We start from the raw sequence: 16,542 nt of genomic DNA on the forward strand, positions 1-16,542 counted from the left end.
AGCAGCCGCCTCAGTGCCCCATGCGTCCCAGTTCCCCTGCCCCTCCTCTGCCCCTACTGTTGCAGCCGCCTTTTTGTGTGTCTGTCTGTCTGTCCATCCATCCAGCATTTCTTTTTATTTCATTTGTACCTTAAAAAGCTAACCCTTCCTCCCCTTTTGTTCTTCCCCAAAGGAATATACACATACACATACTGTATATGTATACTATAGGAAAAGAGAGAAAGATTTCAGAGGAAGAGTATAGATTGAGAAAGAGAGTGGGGGGGGGAGGAGGAGGAGGGAGGGCTGCTCTGCAACCATAGCCTTGCTTTTTAATACTGTACAGTATATATGTGTGTGTGTGTGTCCTCCCTCCTTTCCCTCCCCACTCTCTCTCTTAATCTATACTCTTCCTCTGAAATCTCTCTGTTTTCGCAAAGAAAGAAAGAAAGAAAGAAAGGCAAAAGCTACCATTATTATTTTGGAGAAGGGGAAGAAGGAAGGAGAGGAAGCACACAGGAGGAGAGAGACCCATCTCTGCAGAAAAGGCAAAGCCCTCTGTAGCTTTTACATACATACATACATACATATAGGAAGGCATTAAAGGGAGAGAGGAGGGAGAGCAAGGGGGGAAGCCCTTTCTTTACCTTGGTATTTGGCGTCTATTTCCCTCATCAGGGAGACATTTCTCTGCAGATCGAAGGGCAGGGATTCGATGGAGTCCATGTAATCTTCCACATAGTTGGCTAAATGGAGCTGCTCCCCTCCGTTGGCAGGGTTCAGCATTTTCATCCGGGCGAGGGGGAAAAAGGTTCTCTCTCTCTCTCTTTTCTTTCTCTTCTCTTCTCTTCTCTCTCTCTCTCAAATGGGAGAGAGAGGAGTTTTTTCTTCCTTTCCAAAAAGCAGCAGCAGCAGCAGCAACAGAGGCTCTCAATGGGAACCAAAAGGACCACCACTAAAAACAACAGACAAAAAGGAGCCAGAGAGAGAGAGAGGGATTGAGGCTGACTGTGAGCTACATCAGGAGGGTTGTCTTTTCTTCCTCCAAGTCCCAGCCGCCGTAGCAGCTGATTGAATGGCTGTTGTCGTTGTCGGCAACTAGTCCTCTCTCTCTCGCCAAGGCGGCGGTAGTAGGAACAATCAGAGTGGATCCGAGTGTGTGTAAAGTGTGTGTACAACGGGGAGGGAGGGAGGGAGGTCTTAAGAAGAAGAAGAAGAAGAAGAAGAAAAACCCAGACCCACAGAGACAGGATCTGCTGCGGTGGGAATCAAAATGCGATATAAAAAGAACACCTGGCAAAGGAAAGAGGAGAAAGAGAAGAAGCAGCTTCTCTGGCGCTGCTATGGTTCCTCCCGCGATGTTAATGCAGCCTGCCTCTCTCTCTCTCTCTCCGCCGCACTTGATCCAACGTGGAAAACCCAAATACCAGTTTCAAACACTTGGGAAACATTCAGCCCCGCCACCCACTGCGCATGCGCACCACTCCCATCCTCCTCTCTCCTCCTCTGCTCTGCCCCCTCCCTCCCTCCCTCCCGGAACAGAGGCTGAGGAGGAGACCCAATCTGCCCCTTCTTTTTCCCCTTGCCTTTAAGGAAAACATATATAGTACAGTATATACTCCCTCTATACTGTATATATGATATGGTTACATCCCCACTGCGGAAACAACCCGCTTTTGACGCCGCAGCTCTCCCTGCTGTGGAGTCCTGGGAGTTGTGTTTTGTTGTGTCTCAACGTCTTGCATCCACACTGGAGAAACAACTCGGTTTGGCACCGCTTTACGTCTGTCTTGGCTCAAGGCTATGGAATTCTGGGAGTTGGAGTTTGTTGTGGGGTCCAGAGCGGAGCACTCAGCCAGGGCAGTTAAAGCGGTCTCAAACTGGATCCTTTTCTGCAGTGTGTTTTGGACCGAAGACACTTAAAAAATGAACCTCGCGGGGCATAAAGTTCTTGGGACCTGAGTCCATTTTGGAGCTTGCCTTGCTTAGACCACCCTTACATCCCCTCCCCCCCCCCTCAGTGCAGGGAAGGAAGTGAGGGGAGGCCTTGGTAGCTCCATGGCTGCTGAAGGGTGCCTCCTCCTGCTGCTTCCTCTCTCCCTCTTCCTTCCTTCCATGCCAAAGAAAGCAAAGCCAGGGCCAGAGAGGGAGATGGGGCTCTGCTTGGAGACCTTATTTTATGTTTTTAAAAATAAAGCAAAACAAGAGGGATCCTGCAGCACCTTGGAGCCTCACTGGAAGACCTTTAGCATGAACTTTCCTAGACCTGAGCCCCCTTCCTCAGATGCATTTGGGAATGGGAGCAGCATTTACCCATGGTTTTTGCCTCTGGTGCCTTACTGGACTGAGTTCTGGGCTTAATGGGTACTTGGTCCAGAAGGGACTTCATTTGGGGCTCCACCTCAGACAGGAAAATGTCTTTTTTCTGTTTCAGTATCTGTTTCAAGTCACAAATGTAACTTTTTTATTTTATTTTTTGGAAGTAAATTACAAATGACTTGGGCCAGCCTTGGGTGTTTTACATCACCAAAGTAACTTCATTATTAGGGACATTATGAGGTAACTTTTATGAGGCAAATGGATGCAGATGCTACTTCCTTCCCTTATGTCTGTATTATGTGCATTTATGTGTAAAGCTCATGCTCCCCACTTCTCTCTTTCAGTGAGTCTCCAGGATGCTGCAAGAGACCCTTTGCATCCCTATTTTCAAACACGGTTTTTCTTTGCATTATTTGCCTTGAAGGTTGTGGCTGGGGTCGCCCCTTGGTTTATTTGCCCAGATCCCCCTCCTCTCCTCAGTTTGCAGGACTTTTCTCTCTCTCAAAGGGAGAGTTAACAACATCTCCTTCCCACTGCATCAATAATTGCACTCCCAGAAAGACAGCCTTCCTGACCAATCAGGCCTCAGCTTGTTCCCAGCCCCTCCTCTTTGCCATCCAATAGTGAGCCACATAGGTTCTGATCCCGGAAGAAAGAGAAGCGTCAAGGAAGAGACAAGGCGCATGCGCAAAGCTGATCCACAGGCGAAGAGAAAATGGAGGACACGGCGAAGGGGAAATTAACTACGTTTCCCGGCAGGCTTTTCGTCTTTCGGTGCTGCTACGCATGCGCCTGGGTTGTGGCCATTGCAGTTTCAGCCGATGTAGTCCCAATTCTTTTAAATCCAAGCACACTCAGCTGCAGAAAACAAAAGGAGGGGGACATGGGTATAATTGGGAGAGAAATGTTTCTATCCCATCTGGCCAAAGAAGGGGAAGCTTGGCTGAGTTTTTATAAGAAACAATAATAATAATAATGATTATTATTATTATTATTATTATTATTATTATTATTTATATAGTGGCATTCATGTACAGGGTGCTTTACAAGCAGAATAAAACATAACTATTCCAACAGTGAAATAAAATGCAATGCAGTACTAAATACTAAAATAGAAAAAGTCACACACATAAACACAAAATACAGAATAAAACAACATAGCACAGACAATAAATTATAGTAAATATACATTTGGTTGCAATGCATTCTCTGAAAGCGGTTTTGTGAGTGTGGCCTTATGGGAAAGGAGAAATGTGAGGACATTAAGCACATCTAGAGAACAGGCTGACAGGGCTACCTTGGCTGCATCCGCACTGTGGAAATAATCCAGTTTGACACCACTTTAACCGCCATGGCTCAGTGCTATGCAATTCTAGTAATCATAGTTCTGCGGGACCTTCTCTGTCACAGAGTTTTGGTGTCGCCCACAACAAACTACAGTTCCCAGGATTCTATAGCATTGAGTCATGGCTGTTAAAGGAGTGTCAAACTGGATTGTTTCTTTGGTGCGGATGCAGCCTTAGCTGTAGGGTGTATCTACATTGTACAAATAATGCAGTTTGGCACTACTTTTAAGTGCTGCAGCTCCATCCTATAGAATCTAGGGATTTGTAGTTTTACTAGGTCTTTAGCCTTCTCTGCCTTTGTGCTGGTGCCTCACAAAACTGAGAAGAGGCAGGAAAGAAACAAAAATTATCATCATTATTCATTATTATTATTCAGTAGCATGGAGCCATGGCAGTTGAAGTGGCATTAAACTGCATTGTTTCTACAATGTAGCAGTGGTGTCACTTGGTGCAGTAATTAATTCATGGTGTTGCCCCCCCCCCCATTGACTTCCCATGCTACACACAATGGCAAGCCTCTCAATAAATCTTGCCAAGAAAACCCCATGATAGTTTCACCTTAGCCCTTAGGGTCACCCTAAATTGGAAACAACTTGAGAACTGGTGCCACAACAGATGACAATTCCCGTAATTCCATAGCATTGAGACACAGTAGTTTAAAGTGGTATCAAAATGGCATAATTCTGCAGTGTGGATGCAGCCTGTGTGGGATTATTTTGTGGCAGTCAAGGGAGGGAAGGAAAATGTTTTCCCCTGGGGCACTTCCTTGTTGACCTATCCCAAGAAGAGGGATGGGAAGAAAGCTGTTTTCTCATGAGGCACAATTTCCTTTTCCTCCTGCGCCTCCTGTTTCAGAGCCAGGGTGAAAGAGGGGAGGAGCAATGCCAAAAAACACAGAGCTTTGTTGTCTTTCAGATTTTGTTTAACTAAGGTTCTTTCCTCCTCCTTTTTCTGGATCAAGCAACTAGGGCAATCATGTCTATAAGGTTTAGTTCCCACCTCCAGATCCCACCAGGGATGCATCCGCACTGAAAAGATAATCTACCTTGGCACCACTTTAACTACCATGACTCAATGCGATGTAATTATGGGAACTAATTTGTTGTGGCACCAGAGCTCTCTGATAGAGAAAACTAAATGCCTCACAAAACTACAATTCCCAGAATTCCATAGCATAGAGCCATGGCAGTTAAAGTGGTGTCAAAATGGAGTATTTCCACAGTGTGGATGCAGCCTAGAAGTCCCTTTTTTAATCCTTGGGGACCCCAGTATGTAATTTATTTGGGTATTTCTGCACCCAGACTCCTACCATCCCATACCACCCACAGGCCACCCTCAACGTTGTAAATGAAAAAGGAGTTCCTAAACAATGCCCAAAGCTTTGCCAGAAGATGCAGTCGGCCCTTCTTATACATTGACTTTTTATACACAGATTCACAGTATATCTTGATTTCAGCAAGGCCTTTGACAAGGTTCCCCATGACATTCTTGCTTGTAAAATGTGGGCTAGACAAGTTAACTGTTACATTTCTAATTGGTTGACTGGCTGAAACCAAAAGGTGCTCAACAATGGCACCTTTTCATCCTGGAGAGAAGTGACCAATGGAATGCCACAGGGGCAGGGCTCTGTCCTGGGCCCAGTGCTATTCAACATCTTTATCAATGACTTGGATGACAGAATTGGGGGCATACTCATCAAATTTGCAGATGACACCAAATTAGGAGGAGTAGCTAACGCGCCAGAGGACAGGATCAAAATTGAAAATCACCTCAATAGAATAGAAAGCTGGGCCAAAGCTAACAAAATGAAATTCAACATGGAGAAATGTAAGGTACTGCACTTAGGGTGGAAAAATGAAACGAACAGATATAGGATGGGGGACACCTGGCTGAACAAGACTCCATGTGAAAGGGATCTAGGAGTCCGAGTAGACCATAAGTTGAACATGCGTCAACAGTGTGATGAGGCAGCTAACAAGGCTAATGCAATTTTAGGTTGCATCAATAAAAGTATAGTGTCTAGATCAAGGGAAGTAATAGTGCCACACTATTCTGCTTTGTTCAGGCCCCACCTGGAATATTGTGTCCAGTTCTGGGCACCATAATTCAAAAAGGACATTGAGAAACTGGACCGTGTCCAAGGAGGGCGACTAAAATGGTGAAGGGTCTGGAAACCATGTCCTCTGAGGAAAGACTTAGGGAGCTGGGGATGTTTAGTCTGGAGAAAAGAAGGTTAAGAGGTGATATGATAGCCCTGTTTATGATAGACATGAAATCCACTGGCTGACCTTAGGCAAGTCACACTCTCTCAGCCTCAGAGAAAGGCAATGGCAAACCTCCTCTGAACAAATGTTGCCAAGAAAACCCTATGATAGGTTCACTGTAGGTTTGCCATAAGTCGGAAATGACTTGAAGGCACCAAACAACAACAAACAAATCTGTGCTATACTGATCAGGGAAAGGAAGGCCTTTTCTCATTTGAACAGATTGGGGTAAATAAATCCTATTTATTTAAGTGTTGCCTTGAAATGGTTTATATTTTATTACACTAAAAACAATTCCACTCTTTATTCCCCGTTATTCTACTTTTGTCAGACCTGACTCGGGATACTGTGTGATCAGTTCTGGGCACCACAGTTCAAGAACAATACACTCATCCCTCCATATTTGCGGCTTTGATATTTGCAGCTTTGAGTATTCGTGGATTTATGTTCTCTCCAGGAATATCTAGGTCTTCCAGTGCAACTCTGTGGTCAACTTTAATTAAAAGTTGCACAGAAAGACCTAGAGATTCCTAGAGAGAACACTCTACTAGGCATTTGTAGCTCCTCCAGCACAATCCCATGGTCAGTGTCTGTCGGACAATGGCCACAGAGTTGCACTGGAGAACCTAGAGATTCCTAGAGAAGTGTCCTCTCGGGTAAAAACATGGTGTTTTTGTTATTTGTGGTTTTTCCATATTCACAGGGGTCTTGTGCTCCTAACCCTAGTGAATATGGAGGGACATGTGTATTGACAAGCTGGAACACGATCTGAGGTAGCCAACCAAGATGGTAAAATGTCTAGAAACAAAGCTCTCTCAGGAAAGGCTTTGGGATATGGGTATGTTTAGTTTGGAAAAGAGAAGACTGAGAAGTTTATCACACGAAAGGCTAAGTGTCTAAATCCCATGCAAAAACGGGATTTAAATCTAGGGAAATTCCCGCAAAAACTGGATCGTTTTCATATGACATCATGGGCATTGAGCATTAACGCAAGAATAAACTGCACAGAAAGTGGACAAAATCGACTGCTTTTTACTTTTGGGATTCTCCTGAAAGTAAAAAAATAAAAATAAAAAAAGCAGTCAATGTTGTCCACTTTCTGTGTGGTTTATTTTTGCATTAATGCTCAGTGCCCATGATATTGTGTGAAAACGATCCTACATTTGTGGGATTTTTCCACTTTCAGTACACGTTCATATGTGATGTGTGAAAATGATCCCGCTTTTGCGGGATTTCCCTGTTTTAAATCCCGTTTCTGCATGGGAAAAAACCCTGTGATAAACTCCTGGGTTGTAACACAATAGCTATATTTAAAAATTGTGAAGGGATGTCATTGTAGAACAATGCTTCTCAGGCTATTGATGTGGGCAACCAACAATTATTATTTTTCTCAGTGTGCCATAGACATCAGCTCCAATGGTTGGTTTCTTTCCTGGAAATGCACCAGGTACAACCACTTTGACTAGCACTGATGTTGGAATTAGATCTCTATGTCTCTGGAAATTATAACATGAATCAATGAATTTAAATTGATGCTAAAAGTTGTCTGACTTGGGAACAAACTGCCTCTCCTTGGGTTTTTAAATGGAGGTTGGCTGGCCTCTTATCTGGAGATTGGCTGGCCATCTTTCAAGAGTGCTGTCTGTTTTCCTGAAAGACAAGGAGTTGAATTAGATGGTCCTGATGGTCCCTTTCAGCTCTGTGTCTCCATGATTTCCATTAGCTGGGTCTCTCAGTTTTCAGCACTTAATTTTAATAAAATATAGATACGAGGAGGCAAAAGCACATAAAAGAAAGAAGTAGAACTGGATCACATCTGCCTGAGAGTGAGTCTCATTGAACTTAATGGTACCTGGCAAAGCTTTGGCTGAGGCAAAAGGTGATTTTCGAATTTTAGCCAAGGGCTTCTTTAAATTGGATAAGTGCTGAAGGTGAACCTCTTCTGGACCATGGGTGTCTGTCCCACAGTCTGGTTGCAGAGCAGTGTAGACCATCATCTGGAAGGGCAGGGGAGTAGCGTCATCTTTTGCGCTAAGCTGTAGATGTGATGGCATTTAATAAAATAAGTTGGACTTATAAACAACAATAATACCCATTAATAAAGTGGAGGGTATTCCAGCATGATAATTAAAGTGCTTTATTGCACTTGTGATTTAGGGTCCTTGAACTGAATAGGGTCTAATAGTGCATTACTCTAACTGTAAAAGAAAAACACTTATGAAATGCAGATTTACAGATTAAAATGCATCTGGAGATGCAGTAAAAGCCCATGATGGGCAAACAGTTGAAAGACGATCCCATAAAGACTTCATGATACAGTTGTGAGGGTTTGATAAACCCCCCTCTCTCTCGCTGCTCTTCCTTTGGCTGTGTTGCCCCCCTCTTCTACTCCTTACTTTCTCTCCCCACCTTTCCCTTTCTGAGTTTTGGCACAATAACAGTGCACCTGCAAAGTCAAGGCCAAGCTGACCCAGACAAGGAGGGAGATAAATCAGTTTTCGGTGCCAATTAAGACATAGAGTTTCGTCCTCATTAAATGTTAAGAACACACTTTTTTAAATTTGGGTTATTGAAAGTTCAGAAGGAGGGTGCCCAAAACTTAAGCACTGTCTTCTGTATAAAAGGCTGCTCTCTGCTTTGACCGGTGGCACAGTTTGGTAGAAATGATTCCCCTGTGTTCATTTGCATGCAAAATAAAAAGCCATCTTGGATCATGGACTTAGTTTGTTTGTTTCTCCTGATTGGTACCTTTACACAGTGAAAACAAAATCAAGAGGATTCTGTGAACTAGTCACAGAAAGGACTAGGCATTTTCAGCCAACTTTTGGATGCAATTGACCAGAAAAAGCAACTGCTCTGTGGCCCATTTCCAAACAAGTTTAACTGCACAGCCATCTATATGCATGTTTGCTCAGAGATTAGTCCCAATGTATTTAGTGGAACCAGTCTGGATTTATAACCAATATAAGCTAGACTTTACAGTCTCCGATTAGGATGGGCCCCCAAATCTCTCTCTCTCTCTCTCTCTCTCTCTCTCTTTTGGAACCCAAAATGTTGAGACTCAAATATTTTGGGTAAATACTATGGGGCTTCTTAAAACTGATATAGCTTAAGGGCCCAGCATGTCTTAGTCCAGCTCTAAATGCAGTTTCCTCCCTAGCAAACATTTATTTGTTTATTTGGAGTATTTGTACCCCACTCTCAGAGCGTTTAGGACTGCAGCCTTTCAGTTTGATGGGATTTATTCCCAAGTAAGCATGTTTAGGTCCTCTCTCTGGGATGAAATTATTATTAGTAGGGTCGAAATAAGCATTGCAAAAATTATGAAGGACTTGAGTGAATTCAGAGCTTAAATTTAGTTTGAGGTCACAATCCTGTTCAAATACAAAGCATGTTAAGTTTTATAGCACACTATAATTGAATAGGTCTAACTTCTCAGTCAATATGAATAGGACTATAGTTTTTTTCGGGGGGGGGTTGGGCTATGAGGCTGTGTTCTGCAAGGGTTTATTCCTGATGTTTTGCCTGCATCTGTAACTGGCATACTGGCATGGAAGAGAATAGGGTATGTATATGCTGTTGGATGAGAGGAAGCTATTGGCATGTTAATCTGTGTGTTGTTTTGTTGTTGAAGGCCTTGTCATTCAACAGCAGAATACACAGATTAACATGCAAATAATCTCCTCTCAACCAACAGTATATACAATCAACCCTCCTTATCCATGGATTTTTTACCCACGGATTCAAGCATCCACGGGCTTGAAAATATTAAGAAAAATCATAAATTCCAAACAGCAAACCTTGATTTTCCATTTTATATAAGGGACACCATTATGTTATGCCATTGGATTGAATGGGACTTGAGCATCCATGGATTTTGTTATCCACGGGGTGTGTGTGTGTGTCGTGGAACCAAACCCCAGCGGATAACAAGGTCCCACTGTGTGTGTGTGTGTGTGTGTGTATCCCACTCTCTTCCATGCCAGCCTTCTCTGAAGATGCTGGTGAAACGTAAGGAATAAGCTCTTCTAGAACATGGCCTCAGAGCCTGAAAAACCCACAAAAAACTATGGATGCTGGCCATGAAAACCTTTGACTTCACAAATGAATGGGGCTGCTTCAGAGTTCTGACCAATTTCCAAAAGAGTACATAGAAAAACCTCCATTCCTAAACATGGTTTCTCAGATGCAGACTGCAATCCTATTCCCAGTTTTTGGGGAGTTAAGCCCGACTGACATTTATGGGCCCAACCTCTGAGGAAATGTTGGTTGTTGTGTGCCTTCAAGACTCCCAGCTGGGCCATGAAACACAATGGGCGACTGGGGGGGGGGGTCACACTCTCTCGGCCTAAGGATGGTCATAGCAAACCCCCCCTTCTGAAGAAACTTGCCACAAGTTGAAAAGGAAGGCACACAACAAGTGTCCAAAACACACTTGATCCCTATTTAAATATCCGTGTTTAAATATTTGAAAGGATGGCTTATCGAGGATGGAGCAAGCTTGTTTTCTGCTGCTCCAGAGAACAGGACCCAGAACAATAGATGCAAGCTACAGGGAAAGAGATTCCTGCTCAACATTAGGAGGAACTTCCTGAGAGTAAGGGCTGTCGGACCGTGGAAGACACTCCTTCCTCGGAGGGTAGTGGAGTCTCCTTCCTTGGAGGTCTTTAAGCAGAGGCTGGATGGCCATCTGTCACAGGGGATGCCTTGACTGAGAGTTCCTGCATGGCAGAATACAGGGGCCCTTCTAGGGGTCTCTTCCAACTCTGTGATTCTATGATGGAGTTGGCCTTGTGATTGTTATTATCTGTGCTGAGGCACCTTGGATAAGGCTTGGGAAGCAGAAATGGGGGAAGAGAAGGCGGCCTCGGAGGAGGAGGCTCCAGTGAAGGCCCTCCTCCTTCTCCGGCTGTAGCTACCACCGCGGAGGCTGTTCCTACAGTCGGCCAGGGCTGTGAAGGGAGGCCTCCTTCCCTTCCTCCTCCTCCTCCTCCTCCTCCCAGTCACGCTGGAAGCAGGAGGAGGAGCCCGAGCTGGCCCTGGTCCGCCTCCTTCTTCTTCCCTCTCTTCCAGTTCCAGGCCCTGCTGCTGCCGCTGCTGCCGCCGGGCCATGCAGCTCTGGCTCTAGCTCATGGTGATGATGATGATGATGCAACGCTTAAGTCTCCGGCAGTGCGGATGGGCTTCTGTAGCGGGATGGAAGCGGGTTTGGCGCAGGAGGGAGAGCCAATGCTGCAGCGCTGTCGGCGCCGCGGTCCCTGGGGCGAAGTGGGTGAAGCCCAAGGGCCGGGAGACCGGCCTCCAGACCTACAACAGCCTCAGCAGGAACAAGGAGCCCCTGGTCCTGGGGAACCCCCAGGTGGTCACTTGGTAAACAGGGAGATTACATAGGCTTCTATGCTTGCTTGTTTGTTTGTTTGTTTGTTTGTTTGTTTCAAGGATTGATATTCGAATGGGCGTCTAACCCACAACAACCCCATATACAGTATATATATATATATATATATATATAATATGTAATATATATTATTATGTATTATAAATTCTTATTGAAAAGATAAAGGTAATATATATATATATATATATATATATATAATGTATTTACCGTTACCGTTTTAATAATAAGAACTTATAATACATTATATATATATATATATACACACACACACACACACACAGTACACACCTTTACCTTCCTCCAATAACATATTAATAATGTGTGTGTGTGTGTGTGTGTGTATATATATAATGTTATGTCTTATAAGTTCTTATATAAAAGGTAAAGTATTATATAATATGTTATACCTTGAGTCTCTATATTGGGAGAAAGGCAGGATGTAAGAAAATTATAACAACAACAACAACAACAATAATAATATAAATACTATAAATTATAAATATTATTTTAAAGCTAAAGGTGTCTATATATAAAAATATTGTATATAATATATAATTATTATATACAGTATTAATATGCATTATAAGTTCTTAGTAATAGAAAGCTAAATGTATAGATATTATATATATAAATACAGTGTTATATATTATATGTTCTGTATTATAAATAGTATAAATTATAAATATTATTAAAAAGGTAAAGGGGCATGTGTATGTGTGTGTGTCTGTATGTGTGTGTGTGTGTGTGTGTATATATATATATACACATACACACATAATATTCTGTATTTTAAATGTAATATTATTATTATTATTAATAGTATTATTGTTGTTGTTGTTATTTATTCTGGGATGTCAGTGTTTAGGGACAGGGAGACCTCTGCTTTTGCTTGGGTGTGTTTCTGCTTTTGAGTCGCACACACAGCTCTTGTTAGGTGCCTTAAAAGAGTCCACTCCAACTTACAGGAGCCCTACCGAAGGGATGCCTTGACAAAATTGGTTCACATTTGGCTTGCCATGGCTTTCCTCTGAGGCTGAGAAAGTGTGACTTGCCCAAGGGATCACCCAGTGGGTTCCCATGGCGGAATAAGTATCTCAACCCTGGTCTTCCAGACATGGTGACCGGATGTCCTAAGTTCCAGAAAGGAGGACATATATAATATAGGAATAACACTACTATAAATGTAAATTCATGCTTCTGAGTCGTGGTCAAAACTGAGGACTTTTGGGAATTTTTCCTGGGCAGGTCTTGGAAAAGGAGGACATCTGGTTACCCTGCTCCCAAAGTCTTGGTCCAAGGTTCAAACAATGACATCAGACTGACTCAGGCCTCCTCTTTGTTGTTGTTGTATATGCTGTGAAGTCATTTCCGAATTATGGCAATGCCAAGGCAGTTTCATCACAGGGGTTTCTTGGCAAGTTTCTTCAGAGGGGGTTTGCCATTGCCATCTGAGGCTGAGAGAGTGTGACTTCCCCAATGTCACCCAGCGGGAGTCGAACCTTCTCTCCAGAGTCATAGTGCCAACGCAGAAACAACAACAACAACAACAGGTGGGAGTCTTTTTGGCAGTGAGGGTGCTCTAAGGGTAGAGGACCTCATCTGCTGAGTTTCTGGTTGTTAGACTGTATGTCAAAGTGAAAGAACCTTGTCAGAAGAGGTGGCTGTATGTTGTGAAGCTAGCTAAATATTAACAACCACAAGTAACTGCATAATAATTCCTGGTTGTTAAAAACGGAAGATAAGTAAGTTGAATAGGAGATGCTGTCTAAATGCTAAAATGGTAAGGTAGGGGAGAGCTGAGCCAATGTGATGTTTGAACATTGGACTGGGACTCTGGGCGACCAGGGTCCAGATTCCTATTCAGCTATAAGAACCGTGTCTGGGTGACCTTGGACAAGTCACACCTTCTCAGCCTCAAGAGGAAGGCAGTGACAAGCCACCTCTGAACAAATTTTGTCAAGGAATCCCTTTGGTAGGGTTGCCATAGGTTGGACTTTGAAGAAATGTAGCAAGAGCTGTGCTACTCAAAGTGGTGGTCTATCAAGACTGTCCAAGAAATAGTTTGTAGCCAATGGCACAAATGTGTTGTGGGTCTCTGACATTGTGTGTGTGTGTTGGGAGGGAAGCCTGCCACCCATCAGATAATTTAAGAAACACTAGTGCAGAACACACCCAAGTAGGGATTGTGAATGTTGATCAAGTAGAAGGAAGGCCCAGATCAAGAGAATATGGCTAGGGGCTGAGAAGTGAACCCAGCTATAGGGAGAGTCAGCTTTTGGCTATTTCTTCAAAGTAAAAATCAGGCAAGGGCAGGAAGATTTAGGCTGGGGTGGGCATTTATGATGCACCAGGAATTGTTTCCCTTTAACTCACAACTTGCACCAGCCCTAGTCAATATAGCCAGTGTGAGGGATTATGGGCAGGGTAGTCCAAAGAGACCTAGAGGGCCACAGTGGCCCAAAAGTCAGAGAGGCTTCTGTAAAAGAATTATGTTCAAAATGAGACCTAAAGTAGGCTCTGAGACCATCAGCCATCTATTTCTGGATAGTTTGTGGTTGTAGCATTGCATCTTGGACACAATACTGTATAAGCAACGTTCAGCATGGACTGGTGGAGTTGTGAACCTCCCAAGTGCCTCTTCAAAGTACCCCTTTGCAAACCACCATTTACTGCCATCTTTCTTCTGTCAATCAGTGTTGATATGATTTTTTTGTTGTTGTTCTTGTTATTAATAGGTATAGTTGTGGACCAACTGTGTATGACCATGCACACCTTGGACATGCTTGGTATGTTTTTATGCTTTGCTTATTTTTATTGACATGCATATCCTAGCAACTAGGCTAGACAGAGAATAGAATACAGCTCTTAGTCTATTAGCATATGGGGTTGCCTATATTCATAAAAATAAGTCTTTCAGACTTTAGAGGAATTAATTTTTTTAAAATCAGAAATCTACCAACAACATGGCCACTGGCCATGCTGGCTGTGGGCATATGAGAGTTGTAGTGCAGAATATTAACTTTGTAAGAGATTTGCCTATTTCAACACAGAGCAGGACTTTATTGAACTGAAAAGTATAACTTACAAGTAAGTGTAGTTAGATGAATATGTGCTCAGCCATGAACACTCATGCGTAACCTTGGGCCATTCACACTCAGCTTAAAAGAAAGGCTGAAAGCGTAAAATTCTCTTTGGAGTGGCATACCTCCTCCAAATAAATATTGGCAAAACAACCCTATTATAGCATCTCCTACTGTAAGTCAGAATTGATAGAAAGGCACATAACAACAGTACCTAGATGAATCCAACTGAGTCATAGAAGAGGAAGTAGAAGACTGTCAGCCCCACATAAAGAAGAGCTCTTTCTGAGATCTAAAATATGCATTAACCCTGGTGGAAGGATTATGTAGAGTATTTTGCACTAGGACTTCACAAGCAAAATTACTCTTAGCGCCAGCATTTCTGTCTCTTATCTTAAAGCCAACCCATGTCATCCCCATATAATGTTTAGTTAAACTGTGGAATTTGCTGCCATGAGATATTGTAATGGCTCCCAATTTTAAGGGCTTTAAAGGGGGATTGGAGGATGAGATACTTGGCAGCTATTGTCATGATGTGTTCATTTATGTGTTGCTCCTCTCTTCTGCCAGAGACACCATACAGTACTTCTGTATTATCATTAGCAGAAATTGCTGGAGAGCTTGCAGAGAAATGCCCTTGCAGTTATGTCCCCTTGTAGCCTTCCCACAGGCATGCGATTGGCTGCTGTATGAACAGATTGCTGGACTAAATTACATCTGATTCAGCATGTTTCTCCAAGAAGAGTAGAGCAATTTTGTTTGCTCACATGGCCTGTCCCATTTTAGCACAACAACACCTGACACCTTCCGACACCTTCAAGGCTAAGATTTATTTCAACATGAACTTTCATGAATTACAATCCACTTTCTTTGGTAGATAGGATATTCGAGTTCCAGGTAAACATATACAGTGTACAATGCACACTATTAGCAACTATTAAAAAATGAGAGCCAGCATGGTGTAGTGGTTTGAATATTGGACTATGACTCTGGAGATCAGGGTTTGATTCCCCACTTGAGCATAAAAGCCCACTGGGTGACCTTGGGCAAGTCATACCCTCTCAACCTCAGAGGATGGCTATGGCAAACTCCCTCTGAAGAAACTTGCCAAGAAAACCGTATGATAGATCTGCCTTAGGGTCACCGTGATTTTTAAAAAAAGACTTGGAAGCACACAACAACAACATTTTTAAAATTGCACAGTTGTTCTGCCAACTGCCAAAGCACAACTCTATCTGGCAAAGATGCTGAGTGGACAGTAGGCCTGCTGAAGGTGTGTTGAATCCAAATTCCATCTTCTCTGTATATGACCTGTATATATACACAGATCTGATGGAGACGGCTCTTCTCCTATCAAGCATATGAGTGCAGAAGGTAGAGCAACAATGAGTTCTGAGTCTTAATTGTTTAACAATAGTAGTAAAATGACCCCCCAAGCTAGATTTTCATTCCCTGAAACCTCCGAGTGCTCCTATGGTAGCTGAGTAGTGGATTTTTGTGTAGAAAAATAGGGAGTAGCATTCTGTTTAGGTTTTAGGCTCAGAATGGTTCAATTTCAAGTGTGTGCCTTTTGTACCAGGCTCTGGTTGTATGCTTGGAGTCGGGCCTTCCCTGATTTACATTTGTGCTACAATAAATCTATTAACTTTTTAGGCACCACAGGATTCTGTACTTCTAGCACACTCATGTTGCAGGTCTCCTCATTCAAAGAGGCTGAGAATACCTGATTCAGAGTTTAATGTTGGATTATGCAGTATCCATCAATGTAGTAACATACATGCATCTTTTTTTTTTACAGCTCCTATGTTAGGTTTGATATAATTAGAAGAATATTGACACAGATGTTTGGAAAGGAAGTGGTCATGGTGATGGGAATTACAGATATAGATGACAAAATAATTAGGAGAGCCAATGAGGTAAATTTATAGTTCTGCTTGCGGTGTAATTTTTGAATTTGCTTAGCATAAAATCCATTGGATTAGGCAACAAAATGAAACTGATCTTCTTTGACCTGTGCACAGGTTCTAAGATTTTTGAATACTTGGAAGAATGACCATTTGCTTTTGTCTCCCTTCCTTTTATTTTCCTTTAACATAAATGAAAATGTGTACTAGACCCAGAGCAAGGTAATGAGTTTGAGGGTGTGTTGTTGTTGT

General features: G+C 42.9%; 2 protein-coding genes across 7 annotated transcripts in view; one reads left to right on the plus strand and one right to left on the minus strand.

Annotated features, from left to right (window-relative positions):
- The window catches only part of ING1 (inhibitor of growth family member 1), a 7,723-nt gene extending 6,305 nt beyond the window's left edge, over nucleotides 1-1,418 (minus strand). The window contains exon 1 of the mRNA XM_042460571.1: nucleotides 627-1,418. Within this exon, the coding sequence (XP_042316505.1) occupies nucleotides 627-771 (145 nt within the window). The 5' untranslated portion in view covers nucleotides 772-1,418. The remainder of the gene's footprint in view (nucleotides 1-626) is intronic.
- A 9,574-nt stretch (nucleotides 1,419-10,992) lies between these two features.
- Nucleotides 10,993-16,542, plus strand: part of CARS2 (cysteinyl-tRNA synthetase 2, mitochondrial) — a 34,744-nt gene continuing 29,194 nt past the window's right edge. For 4 of the 6 annotated variants that reach the window (XM_042457990.1, XM_042457991.1, XM_042457992.1 and 1 more), the window contains exons 1-3: nucleotides 10,993-11,278; nucleotides 14,042-14,092; nucleotides 16,185-16,302. In XM_042457990.1, the coding sequence (XP_042313924.1) occupies nucleotides 11,040-11,278; nucleotides 14,042-14,092; nucleotides 16,185-16,302 (408 nt within the window). In that variant the 5' untranslated portion in view covers nucleotides 10,993-11,039. The remainder of the gene's footprint in view (nucleotides 11,279-14,041; nucleotides 14,093-16,184; nucleotides 16,303-16,542) is intronic. The other 2 variants (XM_042457996.1, XM_042457995.1) reach the window with 2 other exon arrangements.

This window comes from Sceloporus undulatus, chromosome 3, assembly GCF_019175285.1.
Source record: "Sceloporus undulatus isolate JIND9_A2432 ecotype Alabama chromosome 3, SceUnd_v1.1, whole genome shotgun sequence".
In the NCBI taxonomy this organism is placed as follows: Eukaryota; Metazoa; Chordata; class Lepidosauria; order Squamata; family Phrynosomatidae; genus Sceloporus; species Sceloporus undulatus.